We start from the raw sequence: 27,586 nt of genomic DNA on the forward strand, positions 1-27,586 counted from the left end.
AGCTGAGCTGCCACAGATCACCTTGACAGTCTGAGAAGTCGTAAGTCTAGAATAACATTCTTTGATGAGATGCTTATGAGAAATGAGAACATTCTTACAGTTATGAGCTGGGCCATAATTCTGCAAACAAGAGTGAGCTTATGTCATGACAGATATTCCAGTAGTAGATAGGGTCTGGCACAACTACCGGGAGACATAATTATCTCAAGGTTCACCCATGTGTAGAAGCAAATGCCAGTTGTGCATTTTTTTTTCCTTGTTGTTATAGTTGACCTACCCTGCAACCTTAAAAATGGGACTTCCTGTTCAATTTTGCATGAGACGTCTCTATCAAGCTTACTAAAGATGAGATTTGCATTCTTTCTTCCTTAAGAAGCAAGAAAAACCAAGCCAATTCTAAGCTGGTATACTTGGTGAACCATCTCCCTTGTTTCCTTGGGGCAGATACTTCTATATTGATTAATATGGCAGTTTATTTTTTATGTGGAAAAGGAGATTTTTGAGTATCCCATGGTTTCTTTTCTGAAATATCCAGATTCTCTGGTTTCGAGTTCAAGTTGTACATGCTCACCATCTCCCCGAACATCTACCCGTGGCCAGAGCCGCTAACCTTCTGTTTTCTTTTTCTCCTACTCCTATTTGTCTCCACAGGAATCATCCGACAGCACAAACACCACCATAGAGGATGAAGACACGAAAGGTAACAGGTTTAAGGACTTGGCCCAGAGGTCGAAGGCTTGACATCTGGAGAGTTAGTTATTCGACTTGCATACTCCTGATTGTCTGTGCGCTTGACAATAAATGGAATATTGGAAGCCCTAGCAGTTTACATAAGGAGAAAAGGATGAATGCAGACTCTGTTTAAGACCATAGCTAGGAAGGAAGTTGTGGGCAAATGGAAAACAGATGTGCATGTTCTCGCTTGTTTGATGAATCCTGGCTTATTATGAAGGTGTTGTACCCCAATGTTTGCTGTTGACGCTTGCTGATGACAATCGATCTTCAAGGTTACTTGAGAAATGTCACTTTTGTGAAATCTCTATCTGCCATAATTACTGGCGTTTTATTTTCAGTGCTAATTCAAGTCTAGGCTCAAAACCGCACCTAGCCTAACTCAAGCTCACCACGCCTCTTTTCAAATAACACGTTTAAAGGAATTGTTAAGCAAGTTAGAATGAGTCAGTTTTGCCCTCCTGGAGGGAAGATGAGAAAGCAATATAAATTGAAAGAACTTGATTCCCCCTCCAATCATGATGCCACCAGCATTGCCCACGGGATCTACAGGGCAGGCGCCAGGAAGGTCCAACAAGATGACATTGTATGACAGAGGGGAGATGGGACGCTCCTTACTAGATATAGTGGGATGAGCAGAGATGATAGGACATAAGCAGTCTTGTAAACAGTTCAGTCCTATGCTGTGCAGGAGTTTTATAAGTGATAACTATCACCTTCAGTTCCATCCAGAAGCCTACTGGGACACAGTGCAGCTCACAAAGTAGTGGCATTATATGAATGTATGGGAAACTTCAAAAACTGCCTGCGTTGTTGCATTCTGGACAATGCTCTTGTCATTCTGGACAAATGCTCTTCAAAGGCATTCATAAAGAGTACATTGCTGCAATCCAAACAGGAGGTAGCTAGGATATGAATCACTTTGAGCAAGGCCTTCTGGTCCAGGAATGGGCACAAATGCTGCGCACGTCAACCAGTGCAAACGTGGTTTATTTCACACTTATAAAATAGCACATAGACTTATATACCACTTCACAATGCTTACAGCCCTCAAACGATTTGTAGAGTCAACATATTGCCCCCAACTATATGGGTCCTCATTTTACTGACCACAGAACGATGGAAGACTGAGTCAACCTTGAGCTGCTCAGAATTGAACTCCTGGAAGTGAGCAGTGAGTTAGCCCTGCGGTACTGCATTCTAACCACTGTTGCCACCACGGCTCTGTAGATACTTTTATGTTGGAAGAGAAAGGAGGGAACAGGGGTGGGTTTCAACCGGTTCGCGGCGGTCCCTGCGAACCGGTTGGTCGCTGAACCCGGAAGCAAGTAACTTCCGGGAACGGCAAAGGGTGTGCCCGCCCGCCCGCGGTCCTTACCCGGTTTTGACGAGTTCTGCGCTTTTACGCATGCGCAGGACACATACAGCGCCTGCGCGATTGTCCAGGAGCAGCTGGAGCGTCGCGCAGATGCTAGTACGCATGCGTGCACCGTGCGCGTGCACGAGGACGCCGCCGGCCCTGTTCCAACCGAAACGGTTGGAACGGGGCGAGAAACCCACCCCTGGGAGGGAAGATTGGATTTGTATTGTTTGGGTTCAAGACCTACACATACACACACACACACACACACACACACACACACACACACACTCACACAGAACTTAAGCTGTACTTCCTGTCCCTTTGTCACCAAATAACTTCTGTTTTGAAGCATAACCTTTTATATTTAATAAAGCAGATCAATTGCAGGGAAAGGTGGATTCCTGCTACAGTGTTAGGGTCAAATTTTGTTCCTTGACTAATGAGGGTTAATTTGTGTAAGATAGTTTTGCTGTAATGGATGGCGCATGTGTGTGCATGGTCTACATTTATGCTAGACGGGGCTTGTGTTTTCTACAAGGCTTGAATTAAGACTCCCATCAGCTTGCATTTCGAAGAGAAAACCGTGGGTGCATGTCTAGAGGTGGCTTCTAGTGCTATTGAGCAAAAGGCAAAAGAGGAGATATTCTGAAGCCCAAGAGGTGATAGGAGAACTCAGAAGGAGCACCCTTGGGGAAAGCTTTGTCATATCCCTTCGCCTCATGTAACCTTTCACAAATGAGGGGTGAAGATTACATGAGACAAGTCTTCTCTCAAATCTCTGTGGTTTCTGAAAGAATGTGCATCTTTTTGTATCATTCACTTTCTCCATAGATTGTTCAAACGATCAGTGCCAGGATAGAGTTAGGAAATATGCAATGCTTAAATGAATGTCCTAGATCAGTGGTTCTCAACCTTCCCAATGCCGCGACCCTTTAATACAGTTCCTCATGTTGTGGTGACCCCCCAACCATAAAATTGGTGTCTCGGTTCCTAAGACCATCAAAAATATGTGTTTTCCGGTGGTCTTAGGCAACCTCTGTGAAAGGGTCGTTCGACCCCCCCCAAAGGGGTCCCGACCCACAGGTTGAGAACCACTATCCTAGATTATTGTGATCAAGAGAAATGGGTTTAGGATTTAAGAAGAGCTGAGCTGAGTCTAACCACATCCTATGCTGCTGCTCAGATACCTTTTAAAGAATCGGAATCAATCTTTATTATGGTCACAGACCAGCACAAAAGTTAAACACGTTAAAGATAAATACGTTATCTAGAAATGATTGGAAAATAACTAAGCAAAGTATTAATATGAGTAAGGATCTTTAGTTCTTTAGATCCCTCCCCCTTATTATCATTATACATACTGCACGAGTGGTGGCTGGATTTGAATCCTGGAGGAGATGGTTCAAGTAGAAATTATCTGATCTCCCTAGAAATCTCTCTACTAGAGGGAGAACATACGTTGGTCTGAGGTCCCTGTAGAATTTACAGCGCAGTAGGACATGTGAAATATTTTCAATTTCCCCATTGCCACATGCACACATTCGCTCAGCTATTGTGGTTTTATCATTCCTGCCCTGCAGGAGTGCTGTCTGGCTGTAAAAAAATGCTATTCTACTCTTAGGAGAAGTCAGGTCTTCTGGATACCTCGCTGGTTCTCACACAGCCCATTTAATCTGATTTCTTCTGTGGAGAGATATCCTGTTAAGTTCTAGCTGGGACTCCACGTTTCTTATTCTTCTGGTAGCCACTTGTCTGGCTTGATTGTAGCCTTGGGCTATTAAAAACAACGGGGAAAGTCCATTGAAGGCCAGCTTATGCTCTATTGCCTGTCTCCAGGGAGGGGGAAAGTTGTCTATTAGGACTAAAGGGGTGAAGCCCTCTGGGAAGACTTGAATTTTCAACCAGTACAGATACCTTGTTAAAAAATCCCTACCCAGATAGGACGTGAATGTAATCAAACCTTCCTGCTTGTCATACTTGGAAGTATGTTGCCTCTATGTGTCTGTGAATCTTCCCCATTCTTTTTTTTTTCCTATTAAAATACATTTTACTTTCCCATTCTATGTGTCCTGTTTTGCTTTGTTTTTCCTTCCACCAAAGGTGTCGCTGTTCTTTGGATTTTTTTTTTCCTTTCTGTCTTTATGGTGTTTCTGTTTCTTTTTCTACTCTTTCACATTCTCCCTAGTTAAAAGCACTGATAATGAGCTTGTAAAAAGTCACCTGAATTCAGGATCTGCCCCTGAACTTCCTTCCAGCCTGCAGACATCTGTCATCTCATCTGCTGCTGCTGCAATCACGGCTGCTTGTAAGTTGCAAGGCCCCAATGTTGGCTTATCTGTTATTTATCTATTATCGGGCTGCCCGACTTAAGCAACTCTTGGCAGCTTACAATAAGATGGTCCCCAGTTCCACCTTCCATTAAAGGCTTCTAATTATAAGCCTTAAGCCATGGGTTTCGTTCAGCTATGGCCACAAGCCTGGTTTCCTGTTGTCTGAATGGACCTATTTGAACCTTTAATTCTTCCATTTCTTCCTCTTTGATGTGCCAGAGTTTGACAACATCCACTCTGGATGGACCTTCATATTTGAGCTGGGGCTAAATTGAGTAATGATTTTGCCAATTAATCTTCAGTTCTGGCTGGTCCTCAAATCATGGCTCCAGCAAATCATGGTTTCTTGAATGCAGCTTCACGTTGCCTGTAAATTATTTTAACCAAAAAAAGTAGAAGCTGGGCCCCCTAATCTTGCTTGCAAACTTGGTAGTAATCCAAATCCCTAGGCCTTTTATAGGCTCAGCCATATAGAAGAATGATTACAAAAAAAAAAAAAAAAGAACAAGACATCCGCAATGCGGGGATAAGTATGGTAGTAGCTGAACTTAGACAAAGTTCTTTCATCTTAGCCCTTATTCATATCCATGTAACTTTAAGTCGTTTGCTTCAGTGATGCTAGAAGAAATTTGATTTAGAAAGCCACGACTAAGTAGATAAAACACACTTGGTGAATTGGTTAAAGGATTCTTTGCATCTTTGAGTCATCTTTTCAGAATTTTTTTTTCTACCTCACTGTTACTTTTCGTTGTCCTTCCTTTATCTTCTCTTTTTCCTCCCCTCTCTCCCTCCCTCCCTGCCTTTCTCATTTGTCCTGTCTCAGCCTCCAAGCTCTCTGATGTATTAGGCCTGGTGAAAAAGGGATCAGGTACTACCCCTGTGGCTGAAGACCCAACAAATTCTTCACCCTGCATATTACCAGCTATTGCAAGCCCTCTCCCTCCCCAGTGTAAGTAGTGTGTGAGTGCTAGGATGTGCAGAATTCAACAGCTGCGTAGCTGAAAAGAGTGTTGCTAGAAAGCATTTGTGGCTTGTTATTAAACCAGGTTTAATTACATCTTACATCGCTTTAATGAAATATAATGAATGCGTTCTTGGCTTGGATTTCATTAGCAAAGATTGTATGATTCATTTGAAAGTCCTGCAAAGTAATAATGTCAAATTATATTAAATCAAAAGGTCTACAGTATGATTAGCTTTTTTTAACCTCAGCAGGAAAACAACTATCAATGCAACAAATTAAAATAATTAGTCCCGAATATGAAAAATTCTTGTAGTTGTAGAGAGGGAATAAGAAATAATTCATAACAACAACAGGCTGAAGTTCTGGATTTCTACAAAGATGGAGAATTGTAGAGCATATCCCAAACATATCTAAAACATACAATGAATGGTTGCAAGAATTGGGTATGTTTAGTCTAATGAAAAGTAGGACTAAGGCTGACTTGATAGCAGTCTTCCAGTATTTGAAGGGATGCCACAGATAGGATGGGACCAACCTATTCTCCAAAGTACCTGAGTTCCGAATAAGAAACAATGGGTGGAAACACATCAAAGAGAGGTCCCACCTAGAACCTGTTTGAGCAGGGGGTGGACCTCCAAGGTCTGTTATACTGTTATTGCTCTTGTCCTAATGCGTTTCTCTAATATTTTTCAACTCAGCATTTTAGAAATTTTCTTGCCTTCCCTACTCCTATTTTTTTTAAGCCCCAGCTGCCTAGTTCTCTGAAGTACGAGGTGAAATAAAGTTCTCTGAAGCAGAAAAACCAAATATTTCTAACACTTTGCCCTTCTCACCTTCTGTTGTTGCAAGTCCCATTCCGCCTCCAGTGTAAGTAGATTTCTGAGAACAGCCGAGTAGGAACTGCTCTATAGAACTAGCTTTTCTTGCTTTTTATGGGAGAACATCCCTTCAATGTTGGACTACTCAATCAGTAAAATGCACTGAAAGGATTGATGTATTGGCTTGACATAAATCTTTGTGCACATGCTAGGAACCTCATCAGATTTTGTTCCATGTTTATTATGCAACTCGTGTAATTCTTGGGGCAAAAAAGTCTTCCACTCAGAATTCAGGACTGCACATAGATGCTAATTCACAAAAGCAACAAATGCAATCATTTTTGCGGGCCAAATGAACAGAAGACTTGTGTGCCCCTAACTAATCAGCAATCATTTTGTACAATTTAGCCTCTGATTAATGCCTTAAACATGCAAACCTATGAGGATATTGATGCAAGCCACCTCCTTAATTGTTTGAGGAATGTCCTTCCCTTCAATGGCATGGTTTCTTTAATCTGTCCTCTTGTTTTACTTTTCCCATCTCTGTGCTTTTTTATATTTTGTTTGTTTCTTCATCTTTCTCTTCCACATCTCACCCTAGCTGCTAAACAATCTGATGTCTTAGGCATGGTGAAAAGGGGTCCTGGACCCCCAGATGCTGAAGACCCAAAGCCTTCCATTACCCTGCCTAATCCATCCATGGGTATCGCTAATCCTCTTCCTCTCCAGTGTAAGTAGCAGGGGTATCTCTTGCCTCTAAAGTGGCATGTCACAAATTTGCGGAAACTCTCCGCTTTCGGAATGGGGCAATTTGCCACAGGACAACTCACCATGGCCAACTCGCTGCGGAACAATTCGCATTGGAACAATTCAACAATTCAATTTAATTGTTTAAAATAATGTAAAAAAATTATTTTAAATTTTTGACACTCAATTTTGTCCCTCCTTTGCCATCCTTTCTTTAATGATTATATTCCACCATTTGTTTAATTTTAGTGTAATTCTTGTTCCACGGCAATTTGTACTGTGGCAAATTGGCCATGGCAAGTTGTCCTATGGTCAGTTGCCATGGTGAGTTGGTTGCACCGAATCAGGTCCTAGACACCACCACCCCGCCGGCTTTCCACCTTCCTTTCTTCTAAATGAAGGTCTTGTGCTTAACGATGAGCTATTTCCCTCGTGCAGTTGCACAAGAAGAGATCAAGAGTTCTCTTCAACATTCCGAGGTGCCGATTACCTCCCTCCGTCCCATCAGATCGCACAGATTGGGCCTCCTCCGAATTCCATCCGCCAGTCAGTGCCGACTGGCGACTACGCGGAGGAGAGCCTTCTCAGTAGCAGCTCCGACCCTTTGGAACGATCTCCCCGTGGAGATTTGTACCCTCACCACCGTCCAGACCTTCCGCACAGCCCTTAAGATCTGGCTATCCCGTCAGGCCTGGGGATAAGATCCTAATCCGCCCCACCCGAATGCTGAATGAATGTTGTGTTTTACTGTTTTATTTCATTTTATTCACATATTTTATGTTTTGTCTTGCACTCCCTCCCACGAATTGTAAGCCGCCCTGAGTCCCCTCAGGGAAAAGGGCGGCCTATAAATGACAAATAAAACTAAAAACTAAAAATTCTGCTGCTACAAAGAGGGATTTTTCCGGCCCTCCATTTCTGTTCTGCTTGTTGCGCCATTTGTTTTGTTTTCTCATTTTTCCCCTCCCTTCCCTTTTCTCATCTACTGCCATCGCAGCTGCCAAACTCTGTGATGTGTTAGGCATGGTGAAAAGGGGCTCTGCGCCCCCCGAAAGTGAAGAGCCAAAGACCTCCAGCCCCCTTTCTGAACCACCTTCCATTGTCATCAATCCTCTGTCTCCCTCGTGTAAGTAGTGGAATGTCCCTGGGATTTCTCTATTATGATTCCTGCAACTGACATGAGCCCTTTGTGGGTCTTTTTTTCAACATGAGAACTTGGCTTCCTGTTCTGACCCCCCTCGTTCCACACCAAAACACACTCCGAGCCAGAGATAAATTACAGCATTTAATTAACAGACAGACAGGTCCTTGGCAGCAACCCAGCACAGACTAGCTTGGGCAGCAGTAAACACAGATAAGGCTTGGCAGCAATCCAGCTTGCCAAGCTCATACAAAGTTCTCCGACCTTCGATTCTGTGTTAACTTCTTCAAAGAGGGCGTGTGCACAAGTAGCCATTTTATAATCTGGAGAGGAGCCTAATGACCATCAGCTGAGTGCAATTACCTCCTGTAATTGCGTAATTGTTCCTGATGCCTAGTAGCTCTTCAATGGCGTGCATCCAGGAACAACTCACTAGTGGCCTCCGGCTCACTCTCCCTTGTCTCCTCCCCCACTGGTCCAAGGCTCAGGTGCCTCCTGGTGGCCAACCAGCCTCTCTGCACCCTGCTCGGAGTCAGAACCCTGTCCAGGGACCTCCACATCCTCCAGAGCCGACTCAGAGGGCCCCTCGCTGTCGGAGTCTGATGGCAGCTCCAACGGCTCCTGCTGGGCCACAACAGCTTCCCATGGATTTCCCCTTTAAGAGATTATTGTTGATTTTCTATGACTAGCACAATCCTGCTGAGCTTATCCCTAGTCCCTCACAAGCAGCATGACTCTAATCCTGAAAAACTCTTATTCCAGAGGTTTCCACTGAAAGCTGTGTGTAGTCTCTAGCTTCTGGAGGTTTTCGGCAAGGTCAGGTTGCTTTAGAACAAACATGATGGCAATTCAGAAACTGAAAGGAAAGGTGAGGGAAATAACACATTGATCAGGGCTGAAGTGCTTCCAAAGAAGTAGAAAGCTGCCCCATTGGGGACTGTTCTCTAGCAAGAATTTGTACCTGGTAAAGTAATTTGTGCTGGAGATGCTCTAATAAATCAGGAAAAGGGGACAGGTTTCCAGCTGGTTCTCAGAATTAGTAATTTATCTTGTGAAATAGGTCAACTTTGTTTCAGCCAGAAATCTTCCTAACTAATACAGAATCAGAGACAAGGACAATTTGTAAGTTGGGCTTCCTTGTTTATTCATTCGTGGGATGGGTAAAACATTGCAACTCTGGGAAGCATGCAATAGATGATGATGAACATCAGTTAAAACACAAACAGGCAACCAGGAACTCATATTCACATCTCTCTCCAAAAAGGAAGCTCCAATCATCCAAAGCCCGAGGGGAAAACCTCATGTTTTATTGCCTTTCTGAAGACCAACTGGGTCAGGGCTAGCCATATTTTTCAGAGAAGGGCAGAGAGGTCAGGTGCCACAATAACAAAAGTGATAACCAGCACCTTGAATTGCACCTGGAAGCCTATAAGAAACCAGTTTAGGTTGCGAAGAAGAGTTGTTACAGGGACAGATAGTTTTTCATAAAATAAGGGAACAGTCAACAGCCTACCTATAAAGTGCTGAGCCTGAATAAATAATTCACATATCATTTTGCGGACTCCTTTCCCCACACCATTGATCTGTTTTGATTTGTTTATTTTATGGTTACCTCCATGCCTTCTTACATCTGTCTAGCGCCAGCCTCCAAGTTGTCCGATGTCCTAAGCATGGTGAAAAGGGGCTCTGGAGCCCCAGAAGCTGAGGGGCCACAGCCTGCTGCCACCCAGTTTTTCCCATTTCCACCCATTCCTAGTCCTCTTCCTTCAGATCGTAAGTAGCGCAAGTGGTGCTGAACCAACAGCTGAGCCCTGCTTGATCTATTCAGACTTGAAAGAACATTCAGTTCTTGTTGTGACACTGCAGGTGTAAAATAACAGCCTAACGCTTACTGCCATGTGCCTTTGCCTGGATGGCTAAAGCTTCACTAGGTTACTCTAAATGCAAGCTGAGGAGGTGGGATACATGTGCATGAGAGAACCGGATTGTGCAGATTGCAGTGTATGCAGATGGCTTGTGCAAAAGTGGTCTGGGCATGAAAGATGTGTTGTGCTTGTATCGAGAAGTTAAACCTAGAAGGTACTGACAAGTGTTCTGCAATCAGTGGCTCTAACCATGTGTAGATGTTGAATCTCAGCTCCTTTTAACGTTGGCTGGCATTGGTGAAGAACTTACAGGTTGGATTTACTTGGAAGGGCGGATATTGGCCAAAAGCTTCTGAAGAATCTATGTTCCATGTTTCCATATTATGTGCAAATGTTTTCTCTGCCTTTGGCGTGGCACCAGGTCAATTCCTGTGCCTTTATTCAGTATGTTTAATCCATTCTATTCTCTTTGTCCTTTGGAAAAGCAGAATTCTATTTTTTCCCCAACCAACATCCCTGAAGACATATTGCTTATACTGTAGCCATGGCCTTATTTTTTTGCAACCCACACAACTTCACCTTAGGCAAATTTGGGGATGGAGAGAGGAGATCCAAGATGGCCCCAGTGCAGCAGGTGCTGATATTATAATTCGTAAGCTACCTTTCCTCCAAAGCTCAAGGCAACTTCATGGGGAGGTAGGTTGGGCTAAAATAGAATGACTGGCCCAGCAGGACTGTGACCCGTCAAAACCGCGCTCGACTAAGCCGCGCCCGATTAAACTGTATCGCTGATGTCATCAACAGGGCGACAACAGCCAGCGCGGAGAAAGAAGGGCGCTTTAAATAGCGCTTTGAAAGCAAGCCGATTCAACTTAAGGTAAGGGTTAGGTTTAGGGTTAGGTTTAGGGTTAGGTTTAGGGTTAGGTTAAGGGTTAGGGTTAGGTTTAGGGTTAGGTTAAGGGTTAGGATTAGGTTAAGGGTTAGGATTAGGTTTAGGGTTAGGTTAAGGGTTAGGTTTAGGGTTAGGTTTAGGGTTAGGTTTAGGATTAGGTTTAGGGGGGTTAGGTTTAGGTTTAGGGGTTAATTTTAGGTTTAGCGTTTAGAGCGTGCTTCTGTCTCCGCGCTGTTGTCGCCCTGTTGATGACGTCAGCTACGCGGTTTCGTCGAGCGCGGTTTAGTCGAGCGCGGTTTTGTGGTGGAACCCAGCAGGACTGGCTGGGGAATTCTGAAAGTTGAAGTCCACAGGTCTTAAAGGTACCGAGATTGGACACCTCTACTTTTGAGGTTGACATGACCCTGAATATCCATAGTCCTAATCCCAAACATTAATCATCATCAGATCCCTTTGGCTGTTTTAATTTTTCAGATGGATTGGGCCAATAGGTTACATTGCCTGTGATTACTTTCAAGGGTTAATGTGTTAATATGTTCTATAATAGTACATTAAACATTTTATACTCTTGTTGATATATAATGGGATCTTGCTCATTTTTATTCAGAGGCAAGTCCTGTTGTAGTCAGTGGTCTTATTTTCTAGTGTGTAAGATGGAAGCCTTAGCGGCTATCAGTTGTGTTAAGCTTATGCTATGTTAATAATGCATTTATTTGACTGAATACTTGACAAATAACACATTGATTTGGCTTGAGCTTTTCAAACAATATAGAGTGTACCATCTTTCTGATTATTGTAGCATTCCCTTACCCAAGCACCAGATGTAGGGTTCATTATCCCTGTGTTTCTCATGCAACTCCTGCCCTTGTATTCCAATATTTTTCAGACCACAATTATAAATATTCATTGGAGTTTCTAAGTGGCCTTGATTTAAGTGTGCACTGGTTGCTTAGTATTTCAACTAAGTGATTTCAAAGTAGCACCAATTTTGCCCACCTTCACTTTTAAATTACATGGATACAGACATTTATCTACAAATACATAGTTTTCTGTTACTGTCCCAAATAAGTGTACTACAGATCTCAGCTTAACTATACAGTATTTTACATAAATCTGCTATCAGATGGAAGAAATCTTAGCTGTTTAATCAGTTAATTCAGGGGTGTCAAACTCGATTTCATTGAGGGCCGCATCAGGGTTGTGTTTAACCTTGGGGAGCTGGGGTGGGCGTGGCCCGGATGGGTGTGGCCAGCTTGATGTCACTTGTCTCAGGGGCGCCTATGGTGGCCCAAGTGCTCTGCACAGTGAAAACGGGCTCCCGAGCTCCATTTTCACTGGCAGAGGGTTGCAGGAAGCCATCCCAGCTGAAAACAGAGATTGGGAACCTGTTTTCTCTGGAGAGGCACCACGGGCTGATCCTTCACTCTTTCCAGAGCAGCCCCACGGGCCAGATCTAAGCACCCCGTGGGCCAGATCTGTCCCCCAGGCCTTGAGTTTGACACCCCTGAGTAAGCAGTAGCAATAGCAATAGCAGTTAGACTTATATACCGCTTCATAGGGCTTTCAGCCCTCTCTAAGCGGTTTACAGAGTCAGCATATCGCCCCCACAGTCTGGGTCCTCATTTCACCTACCTCGGAAGGATGGAAGGCTGAGTTAACCTTGAGCCAGTGAGATTAGAACCGCTGAACTGCAGATAACAGTCAGCTGTAGTGGCCTTCAGTACTGCGCCACCACTGCGCCACCTCGGCTCTATAATAATTGATTCAATACGTGTACATCAAAACTATTAGATATTACCATCTGCAGTTTGTATAATTTTGTTAGACAAATAATAATGTCCAATTAATTGATGATTGGGAAATAATTAATCAAAGATAACTGTCTACCTTATGCATGATTATCTAGCAATTATAAATATGCATGCTTGCTCTCACCTATCAACACCACGAAGTAGACCAACCAGAAAAATCAACTCTAGAGGAAGATTAGAATTCTGTTGAAATAGGCTACAGCAACACAATCTTGCAAGCTTGTGCTTCTCCTCGCTTCCCTTTTTATACCCCAGTGATTGAGGGAAGGGCCAACTTGAGTTTCTTCTTAATACAGGTAGTCCTTGCCTTACAATAGTTCATTTAGTGACAGTTCAAAATTATAGTGGCACTGAAAATGCATGTGACGTATGACCATTTTTTGACACTTCCAATCATTGCAGCGTCCTTATGGTCATGTGATCAGATTTCCAATGCTTGGCAACTGGCATGTATTTATGACGGTTGCAGTGCCCCAGGATCATGTGATCACCTTTTGCAACCTTCTGATAAGTAGAGTCAATAGGGAAGCCAAATTCACTGAACAACCGTGTTTAATTTAACAACTGAGAGTTGAGGTGGCGCAGTGGTTAAAGGCAGCACTGCAGGCTACTTCAACTGACTGCAGTTCTGCAGTTTGGCTGTTCAAATCTCACCGGCTCAGGGTTGACTCAGCCTTCCATCCTTCCGAGGTGGGTAAAATGAGGACCCGGATTGTTGTTGGGGGCAATATGCTGACTCTGTAAACCGCTTAGAGAGGGCTGAAAGCCCTATGAAGCGGTATATAAGTCTAACTGCTATTGCTATTGCTAACTGCAGTGATTCACTTAACAACTATGGCAAGAAAGTCATAAAATGGGGCAAAACTCATTTAATAACTGTCTCGCTTAACAACAGAAATGCTGGGCTCAGTTGTGGTCATAAGTCAAGGACTACCTGTATTATCTTCCTTCTCAGGACCGAAGAAATGCTTTTGTCATTTTTGCATATAGCATCTGACTACGTGATACACGGATGCTTTCCTGGCTCTCTCCATCTCCCAATTAAGTCCAGGGAACCTCAGGCAGGAAGTTGTCATGTCAGTTTCAATTAGGACATGCAAATTCTGTTTCATTTGAAAGCCTTTGGATCCCGAGTGGCTGCAAAACTCCCTTATTCAAGCACCAAATGGAGATTTCAAGTGAAAACAAGATCCTGGAAGTTACTGGAGGTAGAAAAAATAAATGCCATTTTCTTGATCCTCCAAAAATCTTCTAGTCTGGCATCCAACTACCGCAACTTCCAAAAATCCTGAAAAAACAAACATCATCATCAACAACAACAAAAAAACCCATGAACTTGTTTATGAGTAGTTCAGGAACTCCAAGTTCAGTGTTTTTAGAAAATGCAGACTTTTAGACTCGATCACCCAAACATTTAGGCCTTCACAGAAATGGCCCAGAAAGGACTATTGGTAATTTTTTTTGTATTGCTCCATCAAGGGTTGATATAGCTGCTTAATTTGCACTGAGCAGCAACTGCCAAGGAAATGGAAAAGAAGTTTCTTTTTCCTGTTGGAATTTTGAGTCACAAGGTTTGGGACTCAAGGTTCTCTTTGCCCTGAACTGTCCTTCTCCGGCTCAAAAGCTGGGAGTCCTTGACACTGGTGTACATTTAGAAAGGATGCATGACAGCTTGGCATGTTTGCAGCTGGAGGGAGACTCTGGCACAGCTGAGTTGAGACTCCCACAATGGTGCCACAGCATAGAGAATGCTACCCTTTCAAAGAGGAAGTAGGCATGACCAACAGGGCCACAGGTAAGAACTGGCCTTAGTCTGAAGATTAAAGCAAAGGCAATTTCCCTCCTTTTGTCAGCAACCAGAAGCGTCCTTAGGAAGCACCATTGCACGGGTTAAGGGTGATCACTGGCATTTGCAAAGTGCAATGTATATACTGAGCATGGCTGAATGTGAATCAAATTATCAGTTGATGTGCATTTTCAAAGCTTGTTAATCTGGATGGTTTAAAGTGCTCTCATTTCTCTCCGTGTGTTGGCTTGGAATAAATCCTGTTTGTGTGGAGCTGACTTCCAAATGCATGTGCATTGGATTTCAGTCTCTAACCTCAGTTCGTTCTCTCCCTCTCCCCCTCCCTCCCTCCCTTCCTCCCTCTCTCTCTCTCTCTCCCTCTTTAATGTGGAATGATCTCTGTGCAAAATGGGACAAACCAGGAATGAGTATTCACTTAATGAAAAAAATGATAACCTTCCTTGAGTAGGCCAACTGTGAAAACAAAAGAAGCCTTGGAAATTTGCTAAAGTAAATAGATGTAAAATAGAAGTAAAAAGAGAAAAATTTGCCCTTTGTGAAGCAGCAGCCGGAGAAGAAATAGTTAGGGCATTCACAGATGACTGTGGACTAATCCGTGACCCGTCAAAACCGCGGTCCACAAAAGCGCGCTCGACGAAAGCGCGTACGTGATGTCATCACAGCGCGACGAAAAAAATTTAAAATTGAAATAAAAATAAAATTAAAGCAAGCCGATTCACATAAAGGTAAGGGTTAGGGTTAGGGTTAGGGTTAGGTTAAGGGTTAGGGTTAGGTTTAGAGCGTTAGGGTTACGTTTAGCGTTAGGTTAAGGGTTAGCGTTAGGTTTAGCGTTAGGTTAAGGGTTAGGGTTAGGTTTGGGGGGGTTAGGGTAAGGTTTTCGCTTTAATTTTACATTTACCGATCACAGCGCGATGTTTTCATCGCACTGTGATGACGTCACGTATGCGCTTTCGTCGAGCACGCTTTTGTCTACTGCGGTTTTGTGGTGGAACCGACTAATCTGTCATATCATTTAGGATTGAGCAATATTTGGGGACAATTCTTTGCAGAGTGGGATTTATTGCTCCATGAAGCTTTTAGCTGTGGCTCAGATAAGGCTAAGGAAAAGAGTTACTGTTTCCCCTTTGCCTTTTTTATCCATTTAATTTATCCCAGGAGTCATCCACATGTGGTAATTTGTAAGGCAAAATCTATCAATTCTTGATTTCACTGGCTCCATCTCAATCGTATTACAGTCCTGATAATGTATCAGAAATCAGTCCACGTTTGTTCAAGATACAATTATTTGGGGGTGATCTCCTGTCTTCTGAGTGAGTTTTCCCGTAGTATAAGCACGTACAATTTGTTCTCTTAGCCTTGCATTCTTCTTAACAGCAAGAATGCTACCTCAGTAACAATTGGATATTTAAAACTCGAGAGCATCCAGAAAATTGGTGGAATCAGCTGGTGATAAAACACTGCCTGTCTGTCGCTCATTTGCATAGCAAATCTCTTTGTTCATAGGCTTAGTTAATTTGGGAAAGGAAAGTTAGCATCTCCATGCAGAAATGGATGGAGTTGTAGCCACTGATTCACTTAACAACCACCGTAAGCATTGTCATATAATTGGGTCTGACTTGACTTACAACTGCAATGTATTACGGTGGACATTCCAGTCCCAATTGTCATAAGTCAAGGACTATACCTGTAATACATATCACTGAGACCCACAATTGGATCTCTTATTGGACATGGTTCATTAGAAGTACTGACTTGCAATACATTTTTTAGATTACTTAACATCTCCTTATGGCTTATGGCTCTGTTAAGAGTTAAGATCTAGAGAAGAAGGGAATTTATTTTCAAGGTAGGGTTGGTTGCTTGCTAACCAACCATGAAACGGGGTTTCAGTCCATGTGAAGACAGAAGTCTAAAAACTGCTTAGGCTCCAAGGAGATGACCTAGGTGAGGCCGGTAACATTGTTATCTCTGCCACTAGAGTGTGTTTCATTATTCATAGCACTTGCTTTAATTGAGTCACTTGAGTCATTGTAATTCCTGCATCTCCCTGTGTGTGCTGGTTTCAGAGATATGTGGAGATTCAACCCACATTGTAAGAGGACAATAGATTTCTCTGTGGAAAAAGGAATGCCTTGATCTTTGAGGCAAGGGTGGAATCTTATAATGTGATGGAAGCTGACAACAGGTTATTGTTCCCTAAGTTGTATGATTGCAGTTAAATCAGTTCTGCTCCGGTTCATAAGGTTAGGATTTACTTCTTTTCTATGATGGAAAGCTAGTTTAGGATGTACATACAGTATATGGTGAATAATCTGTGCATCTGATTTTTGAGGGAGTCTGTGTGTTTTAGACACACGATTAGTCTTTTCCACATTCTTTTAGGGTGGCATCAAATTCTGAAGGACCATATCCATACTACTACTGATATTAACCCACCTTTTCTCCAAGAAGTTCATCCTATGCTACCTTAGTTTAACTCTCGTAACGATTTTGTGCAGTTTCCAAACAATTGGTCCACTGTTTCTTAAAGAGTTTGAGGTCAACCAGAGTTTTGAATTGAGTTCTCCCTGGTTTAACTCCATCACTATCGTTGGTTAGGATCAGGATTGCAGACAGTCACTGTATGACAGCAAAGACCTAGCATGTTTTCTTTCTCTTTGTTGCCTACTAGTGATGGTCCAGATATTTGCAGCCAAGATATAATAACATTGCCCTTAAGATCCTAAAGAATAGTGGGAATGGAGCATGTTAAAGCAGTATTTTTCTGCTTTCTGCTTGACATGAAAGGTGTTCACTCTTGATCATATTGTTAATTTTCCCCATTTTTCTTTCTTCTCTGATTCTTTTTTTTTTCTTTTAACCTAGCCCGCAAACAAGAAATAATCAAGATAACGGAGCAGCTGATAGAGGCTGTGAACAATGGAGATTTTGAGGCCTATGCGTGAGTAGGCTGAGTGTGAGATCTCCCAGGAGCCCCTGGTCTCACAACTCACTATTTTATATGCAGTTTTATATGTATTGCTTTTTTTAAAATGTAAACAGTGCCAGTCATCGATAGAATTAAATTTGCTTCCCTATTTTAAAACAATGCTATGTTTTTATATCTTATTATCTGTAACATACCTCCCTGCTTGACTGGGTGGGTCAGGCTGATATAATGGGTAGATGACCCTTCTGCATGTAACCTGACTCCATGCCGTGGATGGATTTAAAGTACACCAACAACACCTTGAATTGGACATGGGAGCAAATCGGCACTCAATGCAGCTTGTGCAGCTAAGGTGTTACACTCACATAGCCACATTATTTGATGCCTATTGTAATTTAGCAATAGCAATAGCAGTTAGACTTATATACCGCTTCATAGGGCTTTCAGCCCTCTCTAAGCGGTTTACAGAGTCAGCATATCGCCCCCACAGTCTGGGTCCTCATTTCACCCACCTCGGAAGGATGGATGGCTGAGTCAACCTTGAGCCGGTGAGATTTGATCTGCTGAACTGCAGATAGCAGTCAGCTGAAGTGGCCTGCAGTACTGCACTCTAACCACTGCGCCACCTCAACACGGGAGTTCCCTTTTGACTTTTATTCTACCTAGAAAGCAGTAGTTTATTCTTGTAAAAGTTCTCTATTCATGCTTTATGCATCAGCTGTGTCAGCTCATTTGCATTTTTCTCTGCCTGGCCTGTTAGTAAATTGGATTTGCTAAATTTGAAATTTTGGCTTTGGGTCAGATTTGAGTGGGCTCAACTTGAAAGGTTCAGATTGAAATGTCCCTTCCAGCTTTCTGCTTTTATAATCCTCTGGTTAATTAACAGCTCAGCTATGGCTCTCTTAGCTATATCATGCATCTGATATAGTTTTGTGATACACATTCATTAGCTAATTTCTCAATTGAAATTAGTCTTAGCCCCTCTGTATATGTTTTGGGGAAAAAGGAGAGCAATACAAGCTCCCAAACCCTGTGAATATCTAGACCTGTCCGGAGTGCATTCAGATGCTATGCAAGATTTCTACAAATGCTAAGAAGCTTAAGAATTATTTTGCCTTCCAAAAGAGTAAAAAATGAAAAAACAAACCCTTAATCTCAATTTTCACATTCTCTTTCTCCCTAGAAAAATATGTGATCCGGGCCTAACTTCGTTTGAGCCTGAAGCGCTGGGCAATCTTGTTGAAGGGATGGACTTCCACAGATTTTACTTTGAAAACTGTGAGTAGAGCATTGCATAATATAAAAGTGAGCAATCCCAGCGCTTTGTGGCCCCCAAAACATCCTTGAAATGTATGGGTTTCAAATTTCTGCCTCCCCCTCCTTTTTTTCTGAACAGATTCTGAAGCAAAACTAGAGCCTTGGTGATTGAGCCTTCTAGAAGAGAAAGATACACACTTTTATCCCATAGAAAATAGTCTGTCCACCCAAATTTGTGTTCAAATTTAAAGAGCAAAAGGGTGCCCCAAATTCCTTGCAAAAAAACCCTAGACTGAACTGAACTAAATTAAACAAGCTAAGCAAGAAAACTGTTGCTCCTCCCTGTTCTAGTCCTTCCTTTTATCACTGAAGATTTGTCTTCTTTGGTCTTAGACCAGCTGCCAAAATTAGATTTCTGCCTGCCCTAGCAGTTCAATTTTAGCTAGGAAGCCTGTAGATAGCAAATAAAACAGAAATTATTTTGTTAAAAAAAGGGGGGGGAATCAAAATAGATTAGCACAAATAAGCAACTAGATCAGCCCATCTAAAATCTTACTTATAGAGGTTCTGCTGAAGCTTTGATGCTGGATAATAGGACTTTGCAACATTATAGGTGATGTAAAAATTTTTTTACAAACCAGTTAAAAACCAAGTACCTTTCCAGCCAATGAAGCAAAAGTTTTCCTGCTCTTCCTTCCTTCACTTCAGGCCAAGTAGAATTCTAATCACTAGTGCCTAATTCAGTCAAACCTATCCAGTAATCCATATCAGCCAGAAAAACCTGATGAGATCCAATCAAATCAACCATTTTTGTTAACTTTTTATAAATAACTCAAGGCAGCAAATATAACTACTACTACTACTACTACTACTACTACTACTACTACTACTACTACTACGTCTTCTTCTTCTTCTTCTTCTTCTTCTTCTTCTTCTTCTTCTTCTTCTTCTTCTTCTTCTTCTTCTTCTTCTTCTTCTTCTTCTTCTTCTTCTTCTTCTTCTTGTTCCTATTTTTCTCACAACAATAAGGCTGAGAAGTAGATTGAGTTGAGAGAGAGCAAGGATGTCTGGCCAAAAAGTCTCCCAGCCAGCTTTCATGCTAAGACAGGACTAGAACTTCTGGTTTCTAGCCTGATGCCTGAACCACTAGACTAGACCAAACTGGCTTGTGTTTTTGTTTTGTTTTTCCTGAAAGAGAAGGGGCTAAAAATGACTTGCCCTTCCCTTGCTTTCCTGCTGTGTACAGTTTCCTAACCAGTGCCCTGTTTGTGCCCTTCTAGTGTTATCTAAGAACAACAAGCCCATTCACACAACCATCCTGAACCCTCATGTGCATGTCATCGGGGAAGATGCTGCCTGCATTGCCTACATCCGCCTGACACAGTACATCGATGGGCAGGGCCGTCCCCGTACTTGCCAGTCTGAAGAGACCCGGGTCTGGCACCGCCGGGATGGCAAGTGGCAGAATGTCCACTTCCACTGCTCGGGAGCTCCGGTGGCCCCACTCCAGTGAAGGTACGAAGGTGGCAAATGGGTGGCTAAACTCCATTTCCTGGAACGATCAACTGTTTGTGTTGGTCGGTATGGAGCACATGCTTGTGTTGGATTTGAGAGAGGAGGGATCCATGCAAGACCTAATTGAGAGCAGTTGTTCTGCTTTTTTTGGCTTTTTCCTAGTGTCTGAAGCTCTGGTTTTTTTTTGATGGGTATGCAAATGTTCCATTCTAACTCCAAAATTAGTTCACCCATTCCAGAAGATCAGGCTGAATGTGGACGATCACTCTGACTTCGCTTCTTGTGACTTCTTCTTCAGCTTTCCCATGGTCCCCCCCTCCCCCAGTTTATTTAATCAACTTAAGAGTATGTGACTTTGGTTTTCAAGAATGTATATGTATGCAATCACTCTGCTTAAATGAAGCTGTAAGAGTCATAAAATAAAGGAGTGTTGCGTCATGATTCGTTTTTGAAGCAGAGTTCTAAGCTCTGGCAAACTTCTAGAAAAGGACTAAGTGCTTGGAAGAAGGAGAAAAAGGAGTGGCAGTGGTGTCCTTCTAACATAGCCAGACAGCAGGATCCCTGTTGCAAGAGACAAAACCTGACTTCTAATCAGTTACAGGTAGTTCTTGAGTTACAACCACAGTTGGGGCCAGAATTCCCATTTATAAGCAAAACGATTTATCAAGAGAGCCATGCCTGATTTTACAACCATTTTTACCATGTTGTTGGGAGTATACCCCTAGTGTTGGGTAGGCAATATAGATTCATATACAGTAACAAACGGTCGATGTTGCTTTAAATGGGTGAATGTACTTATCAGCTGTCATTAACTTTGCAATAAGAGGGAGTCAGGAAAGCTCTCTCTCTCTGCTTGTCCTATGCTTGATGACTACTTGCTCGCTTGATGACTGGAACGTGAACTGTGACTGTAAGCAATTGTTTGTACTTTGAATTGTGTTTGGACAAACATCTACTATCACTGCTTGTGAAGCTACTGTTAGTAGTAAAGCTACTTGTTTTCACTAGCAGTGTCTGAGACTCTATTCGTGTGTTTCTTCTACTAGCAACGTTCCTTCCCCTCTAGCTGTACATTCCGCTGTGCTACTCTCTGTCTCCCAACGGAGATACCCCTAACAGTTGTTCTGTGACTGCCTGCAGTCATTAAGGGAATAATGCGGCCTTTATGCCTAGCCAGCTTCCCCTGTAGAGTTTGTTTGTTTGCTTGCTGGCTGGGAAGATCACAAATTGTGACCTCAGGACATTGTGGCCAACATAAATACACGCCAGTGGCCAACTGTCCGAATTTTCCCCACATGGTCATGTGGAGGCTATGAAGATTGTAAATGTGAGGGCTGGTCATAAGTCACTTTTTTCTCGGTGCCATTGTAACTTCGAACAGTCGCTAAACGGATGGTTGTAAGTCAAGGACTTCCTGCATTAAGGGTTAAGGTAATCCAACTTTTACAGTAGAAGAGGTTTCTTTTGAATTTGATTTTAATCAGGAAATGGTTGGATATGTCCACGATGCTACTAATGTCCAGGCTCAAGGCTGAAACTGAGTTATGGATAACAGCCTCAGGATTGTGGGAAACGGGGGCCAGGTCTCTTGCATCGCACGTGGTTGCCTGCCTCGTGGGCAGAATGGGACAACTTCTCGTGGCCATCTCGCCACGGGAAAACACCACGGGGAAAACGAATTCCCCGTGGAAATTCGAACCCTCACCACCCTCCAGGCCTTCCGCAAAGCCCTTAAAACCTGGCTGTTCAGACAGGCCTGGGGCTGAAGAACTATTGCCCCCGTCTCAAATTGGTATGACTGTTGTGCATTTTAAATTATGTATTGTTTTTGTGTTGCTTTAATTTTCTGTTTGTATCCCCCTTCCCTGGTTGAGTTGTGAGCCGCCCTGAGTCCCCTTCGGGGGAGAAGGGCGGCATATAAATAAAATCAACATCCAACATTCAACAACTTCTCGTGGCCATCTCGCCACGGGAAAACACCACAGGAAAAACCACGGGAAAACTCACCACGAGAAAACTCGCCACGGGAAAACTCATTGCGGGACAATTCAACAATTCATTTTAAGTATTTAAAATTGTCTTTAAATTATTGTAATTTTCTGTGATTCACATTTCCTTTTGCATCCTTTGTTTAATGATTATGTTCCACCATTTCTTTGATATTAGCGTAAGTCTTGTCCTGCGGCGAGTTGTCCCACAGTGACCTGGCCACAGCTGAGTTGGCCGCAGCAAGTTGTCCCATGGCGAGTTAGCGGTGGCGAGTTGTCCTAGACCCCCTCTTGGTGGGGCTCTTGAGCTGTTCCTCACGATGTCTCCATTTTCTCTTTGTCTTTCAGAATTCATGCTGGCTGTTCTGATTTCATCCCGAAGGAGATGGTGATTTCAGCTGAGCCACTAGCCGGGAGCAGCAGTGACAAGCACGCGCCCGCATGCTCGTGTCCCCCCCGTTCCCTCTCCTTCCCCTCTTTCATTTCCAGTGCCTGTGTTTGCAAAGAGAGAGAGACAGAGACAGAGAAACACATAAGAAAAACAAAAATCCAAGTAGACTCAATTATTTAAAAGAAGAAGAAGGAGAAGAAGAAGCAAACCCAGCCATATCCATCCAGCTGTCTGACTTGCAGCCTGACTATAATGCACTCACCATCCCTATCAGTTCCATTTTTTTTCTTTTTTTTTTTTCTTTTGGTGTGCAGCTGTTCAGGTGACCAGATGTTGCAGTGAAAAATGTCTCAACTTCAAAAAAAAAACAAAAAAAACAAAAAAACGAAGATCCCATCTCCTCCCTGCATCCATCCCAGTGTTGAACAGTGTTCGTTTGTTTAGTGAATACACATCTATATACACACACAAACACACACACACACACACTCTTAATTTACCAGACCTTGGTTCAGCCGGCTTCAGATGCAGTGGGACACAATCTGTCCGTGCACTTTTTTGCATCTGCTCCTTGGCCGTTTTGACACACGTGTAAAATACACATTTGCCATTTTACACATGTATTTAAAAAAAAAAAAATTACTGCATTTTGCAATTTTTTTAGATGTGATGGACATCCCTTCCCCCATGAGTCTGTTAAACCCAGGATCTATTGTAAATATTATATACATATATAATGTGCGTGTGTTTGTGCGCACGCGTGCACACACACACACATACACAAAGCCAAACGCAGAGCCCCCTTTTATAGTATTTGCATTCTCTGCCAAAAAAAATCCGGGCCTTTTTCCCCTCTGGTGATTGTGTTCGCGCTTGGAAGTTTGTGATCAGTGCTACCATTTTGTTTTGAAGAAGACCCCCTCCCCTCCAGGCCCCTTCACTTCCTTTCTCCTCTAGCTGTAGTAGTGGATTACGATGACGCTAATTATTCAGCCTCTTCATCTGATTTTGTTTGTTTCCTTTGAATAGAGGGAGCGGGATCCTATTGGTGGTTTTGCTTTTTGGGCTCCTCCCAGGCTAACACCACTGCCAATGATTTTCTGGTAGGCTCATGACTGCATCCCTCCTGGGATGGTCTGTAGATGACGTATAGAATTACCTTGGAGTTACATATAGGCCTCTCTGCAGGCTTTGGGATACCTGTGTAATTAGCAATTGACCTTTTACTAGCATCTTGATCTCTCAACAAGGGCTACTAACACTGGAGTTGTGGTTGTGTCCCTACCGTGATTTGTTATTAGGATGGGGATTGCCCTTGCTTAGTGGGACTGGCTGGGAAGTTGTAATGTCACTTCAAAGTGCCAGCAAGGAAAGAGTCAACAGTGCTAAAACTCAGCCTTATCTAGTGCTGGGAAGTTATCTATCCAGCAGAATGAGGAAGAGATGCTTTCTTATACTCTGTAAATGCTCAGCCTGCCCACCCCTTTTCTCATTTCTCTTTACCTTCCGTAGGGTATGTTGACTTAAAAGGAATAGGAAGTGACTGTTTTGGGGAGGGGGTGCTTGGAGTTCTTAGCCTAGAAGAAAGAGAGCTGGTCAAGGTAAAGTTGCATAGGCCATTCATTCATCTCCGTTCTCTTTCTCAATCTCTCTCCCCCCCACACTCTCTCTTTCTCCTCCCCCCCACCTCTGTAATAGCAGACTTTGAGAAAATTACTCTTCAGGGAGCTCTAGATTCAGGAACTGACTCAACGGGTGACCCCAAACAAGCGACACCAAAGGGGGCAAGTCTCCCCATGGACCAAGTGCTAACAGAATGTGATGGAAGGTGGCGTTGTGGGGGTCTTTCATGGTCGAGGGTGGTGTGAATGATGTCAGATGCTGTGGAGCAGTTGCTAGTGCCAGCTTCAGCTGCTCCAGGGTCCCAGTGGAAGATCTCGACCATTATCTTCTGCTCGTTACATCTTCATGCCAGGAGGCTCATATTGGCCATAACAGATGTACAGTGTGGCATTTGCCAGAATGTATTAATAAGAAAGCTCTGTTTTGTTCTAATGGGCTCTCCCCTCCCCCTATCTTTAAATATTCACAAAGGGGACATCCTCCTCCCCCTAGTAGCTTGCTCAGCATACCACAGCTTCAACTGGTTTCCTAGCATGTGGTGGTTAATTAGGCCCTTGTGACCACAGAGTCAAGTGAGTGATGCCTCGTGGACCATGACTAGAGGAATAGATTTTTGGGGAGAGGGGGAGGGCTGAAGTATCTTGCTACGATGTGCAGGGCATAAAACTCTATTTTGACAAGTGGAAATCCACATTGTTGATTCCTGCCAGGAAAGATTTCAAGGCAAAGTTTAATGAGATGGTTGCTTTGAAGGGAGGGATTTTTCTAGTAATCTCTCTAGAGATGGAGACAAGTTGATTTCAGTGGGCTTTGCTTCTGAGATGGTATGTGAAGATATGTGCGTTGCGCACAGACAGAGCATCAGCTAAGTGGGAAATCAAGTGGGTTGACGTCAAGAATCCCTTACTTAGAACTGGGTGATGGATTGGGGGTCTTTTGAAATCCTACTTTTCTTACCCAAAAGCTTGGAGGTTGTTTGGACAGTCCCGTGGGCTTCTTGTTGACACTCCTTCTTCATAGCTTGCTTCCAGTCGTCCTGTTGTATAATTAAATGGTGAATTCTAGGTGTGCTCCAGGGATGATAGGACGTCATAGGGAGGAAGGCAGATCCCATGTTGCCAATTTTTCCTTCAACCTTTGGATAGTGAGATGTATCAGAAGAGGCTGAGAAGAACTCTTCCTGTATGCTTTAGAAGCTAATAAAGCCTCTTGGTTCTATTATCTCACCTGTGCCCTTCTGTGGGCTTCACATCTCTCAGTGGTGGATGTTCTTATGTCTGTAATAAAGGTGGATTCCCCTGACTTAGGGGAGTTTAGTTAACTTTCATATATTCAAACAGTAGTCAGAAAACATGCATGCAGAAAATACAGTTGTTTCTAACTTTTTTTTTTTAATTCCAGAGATAGAATTGATGGACTAAGCCAGATCTTCACATTTTTATAAAGGGATCTTATCTAAAATTACAAATGTTAGTTTACTATATTAAAACAGGACTGGCATACAAGGTCTGTCAGGAATGGAAAGTATGTTAGCCACTAGACTGCACTGCCTCCCTTTCCATGTTCATATGAGAGCAAAATAAATGTTCCTAGGTCTCAAGTGTTTTCCTCTTTCTATAAATTACAGTTTTTGCCTTTAGAGGAACTTCTGTCACCAAAACAAACTTCTGTCACCAAAACAAACGTGTTGATTTCCTAGGACTGTTGATTTCAGAACAAGATTATTGAAAACTTAGATTGCGCAGGGAATCCCCTCTTAAGTGATGTGAGCGAAACATAAATGCGAAGGCAATGCCGCTTTTGGAACGAAAGGTTGAAGTGCTATTTTGCATAACACAAAAAATGTGCAATTTAGGGGCTGAAAATCCCCAAAGAGACTTTTTTTAATTAGATTTTTTTTAAAAAACATTTTTGCATCACCGCCTGACTTCCGCAAGTGTCCATTACTTTACAATTCGATGCGAATGGAATTAATTCAGCCTTTCAGTCAGATGTAAATAATGCAAAATTCCAATCCCAATGTTGTTTTTAGAACTCCCATAGTCTATAGTGATAGAGATGGGTGAATGTAACCAAGTTCAAATGCATTTCTCTTTTTCGAATCTAAAGTTTGTTATGTTACCTTTCCCCATGTCAGCTCATGATTCCCCCCCTAGAATTTTTGTGCATGGTTTTTAATATATTTTCCCTTAGGTAGAAATGAGGAGTAAGTGATAAGTTGGCTCTTGGGCAGTTGATTTAAATTGAAAGTAACTGTTTTTCTAGGCACAAGTCATACAAAGTTTTCTAAAGTAGATTTGCTGAAAGGAATGATATAAAGTTACGAGGATTTCAGCAATTAAATGTTTCCTGCAGGAGCCCATTTATCTCCTAAGACATGCCAAAAATTTTGGTATCCTTTCTTCTAAATCAGGTTCTCAGTATTTGCAGGGCAACTAGTCGCTAAAATGATTAATATATTTCTGTGCCTTCTCAGTGAATTAAGGTATCTCGTTGGGATTAAAGTCAGGCAAGAATAAACAAGTCATTTTTTCACAATTAAAATTTAACTTAAATGAAACCACAGAACTATACTAGGTTGTAAAATAAAACGAATACAATTATTGAATGTCACTCATATAATCATTTTTATAGACACATCAGAGTTTGTGGCTATAGTGCTACCTGTTAGGCTGGTAGAAATAACAGAGACCCATATTTCTAGGGAAGCTGAACTAAATGGCCAATGAATAAATAAATAAATGGCCAAAATCAAGTAACAATTAGCCAGATGACCAATAGTTTTACTTATACTCTGCAGAAATTAGAGTTTTGTTCATTTCAGCTGTATTAGGTGAAACAGAGATGATGCTTTCTGTTGTTGACCCACTGATGGATTGTAGTGATTAAATTTAAACCTTTGGTAAAATAACAGTACATTACAAAAATTATTTCAAAAATAGTATTCTGTGATTTATACAGTCATTTAAATAAAGACAACAATGCTGGTGGTTTATAAATCCCGGGTGCCACCACAGATAGAAAACCAATGACACAAGATTGGTACTACTTAGAAGTCTAAGCTCAACTACTATGCATGAGCAACATTTAAAAAAAACAAACAAACTGGGAGGGGGGATTACAATAAGATTTGTGAGGACCCTATCCTTAATTGTTGCGTTTTAGTGTGCATTTCTTAAACTACAAACTTTCATGCAAAATTCAGAATCTTGTGTTGGTCTCATGGAAGCCCCCCTTGCTTCTAAAACCTGTTATGTGCTCACCAGAGGGCAGCAAAGTTGTATTAAAACCTTGGGTATTTCCATCAAAGTCAAATACATCCTTTCTGAATCTTAAAAGACATCACCTACTACAAATTCCAAATTTGCTAGAAAATACATCCCATAGCCTTCCGCCTGAGAATCCTGAGTTGC

The 27,586-nt window shown here is 42.5% G+C and overlaps 1 protein-coding gene across 19 annotated transcripts in view; it reads left to right on the plus strand.

The window, feature by feature from the left end:
- Positions 1–26,723, plus strand: part of CAMK2B (calcium/calmodulin dependent protein kinase II beta) — a 210,428-nt gene extending 183,705 nt beyond the window's left edge. For 9 of the 19 annotated variants that reach the window (XM_087706258.1, XM_087706263.1, XM_087706256.1 and 6 more), the window contains 10 exons: positions 652–700; positions 4,281–4,400; positions 5,249–5,374; positions 6,809–6,937; positions 7,952–8,080; positions 9,734–9,868; positions 17,336–17,411; positions 18,583–18,677; positions 19,937–20,171; positions 22,508–26,723. In XM_087706258.1, the coding sequence (XP_087562384.1) occupies positions 652–700; positions 4,281–4,400; positions 5,249–5,374; positions 6,809–6,937; positions 7,952–8,080; positions 9,734–9,868; positions 17,336–17,411; positions 18,583–18,677; positions 19,937–20,169 (1,092 nt within the window). In that variant the 3' untranslated portion in view covers positions 20,170–20,171; positions 22,508–26,723. The remainder of the gene's footprint in view (positions 1–651; positions 701–4,280; positions 4,401–5,248; positions 5,375–6,808; positions 6,938–7,951; positions 8,081–9,733; positions 9,869–17,335; positions 17,412–18,582; positions 18,678–19,936; positions 20,172–22,507) is intronic. The other 10 variants (XM_087706274.1, XM_087706275.1, XM_087706268.1 and 7 more) reach the window with 3 other exon arrangements.
- The last annotated feature ends 863 nt before the right edge of the window (positions 26,724–27,586 follow it).

This window comes from Thamnophis sirtalis, unplaced genomic scaffold (assembly GCF_051295495.1).
Source record: "Thamnophis sirtalis isolate CommonGarterSnake01/CBP01778 unplaced genomic scaffold, rThaSir2_p1.2 scaffold_2, whole genome shotgun sequence".
NCBI classification, from domain to species: Eukaryota; Metazoa; Chordata; class Lepidosauria; order Squamata; family Natricidae; genus Thamnophis; species Thamnophis sirtalis.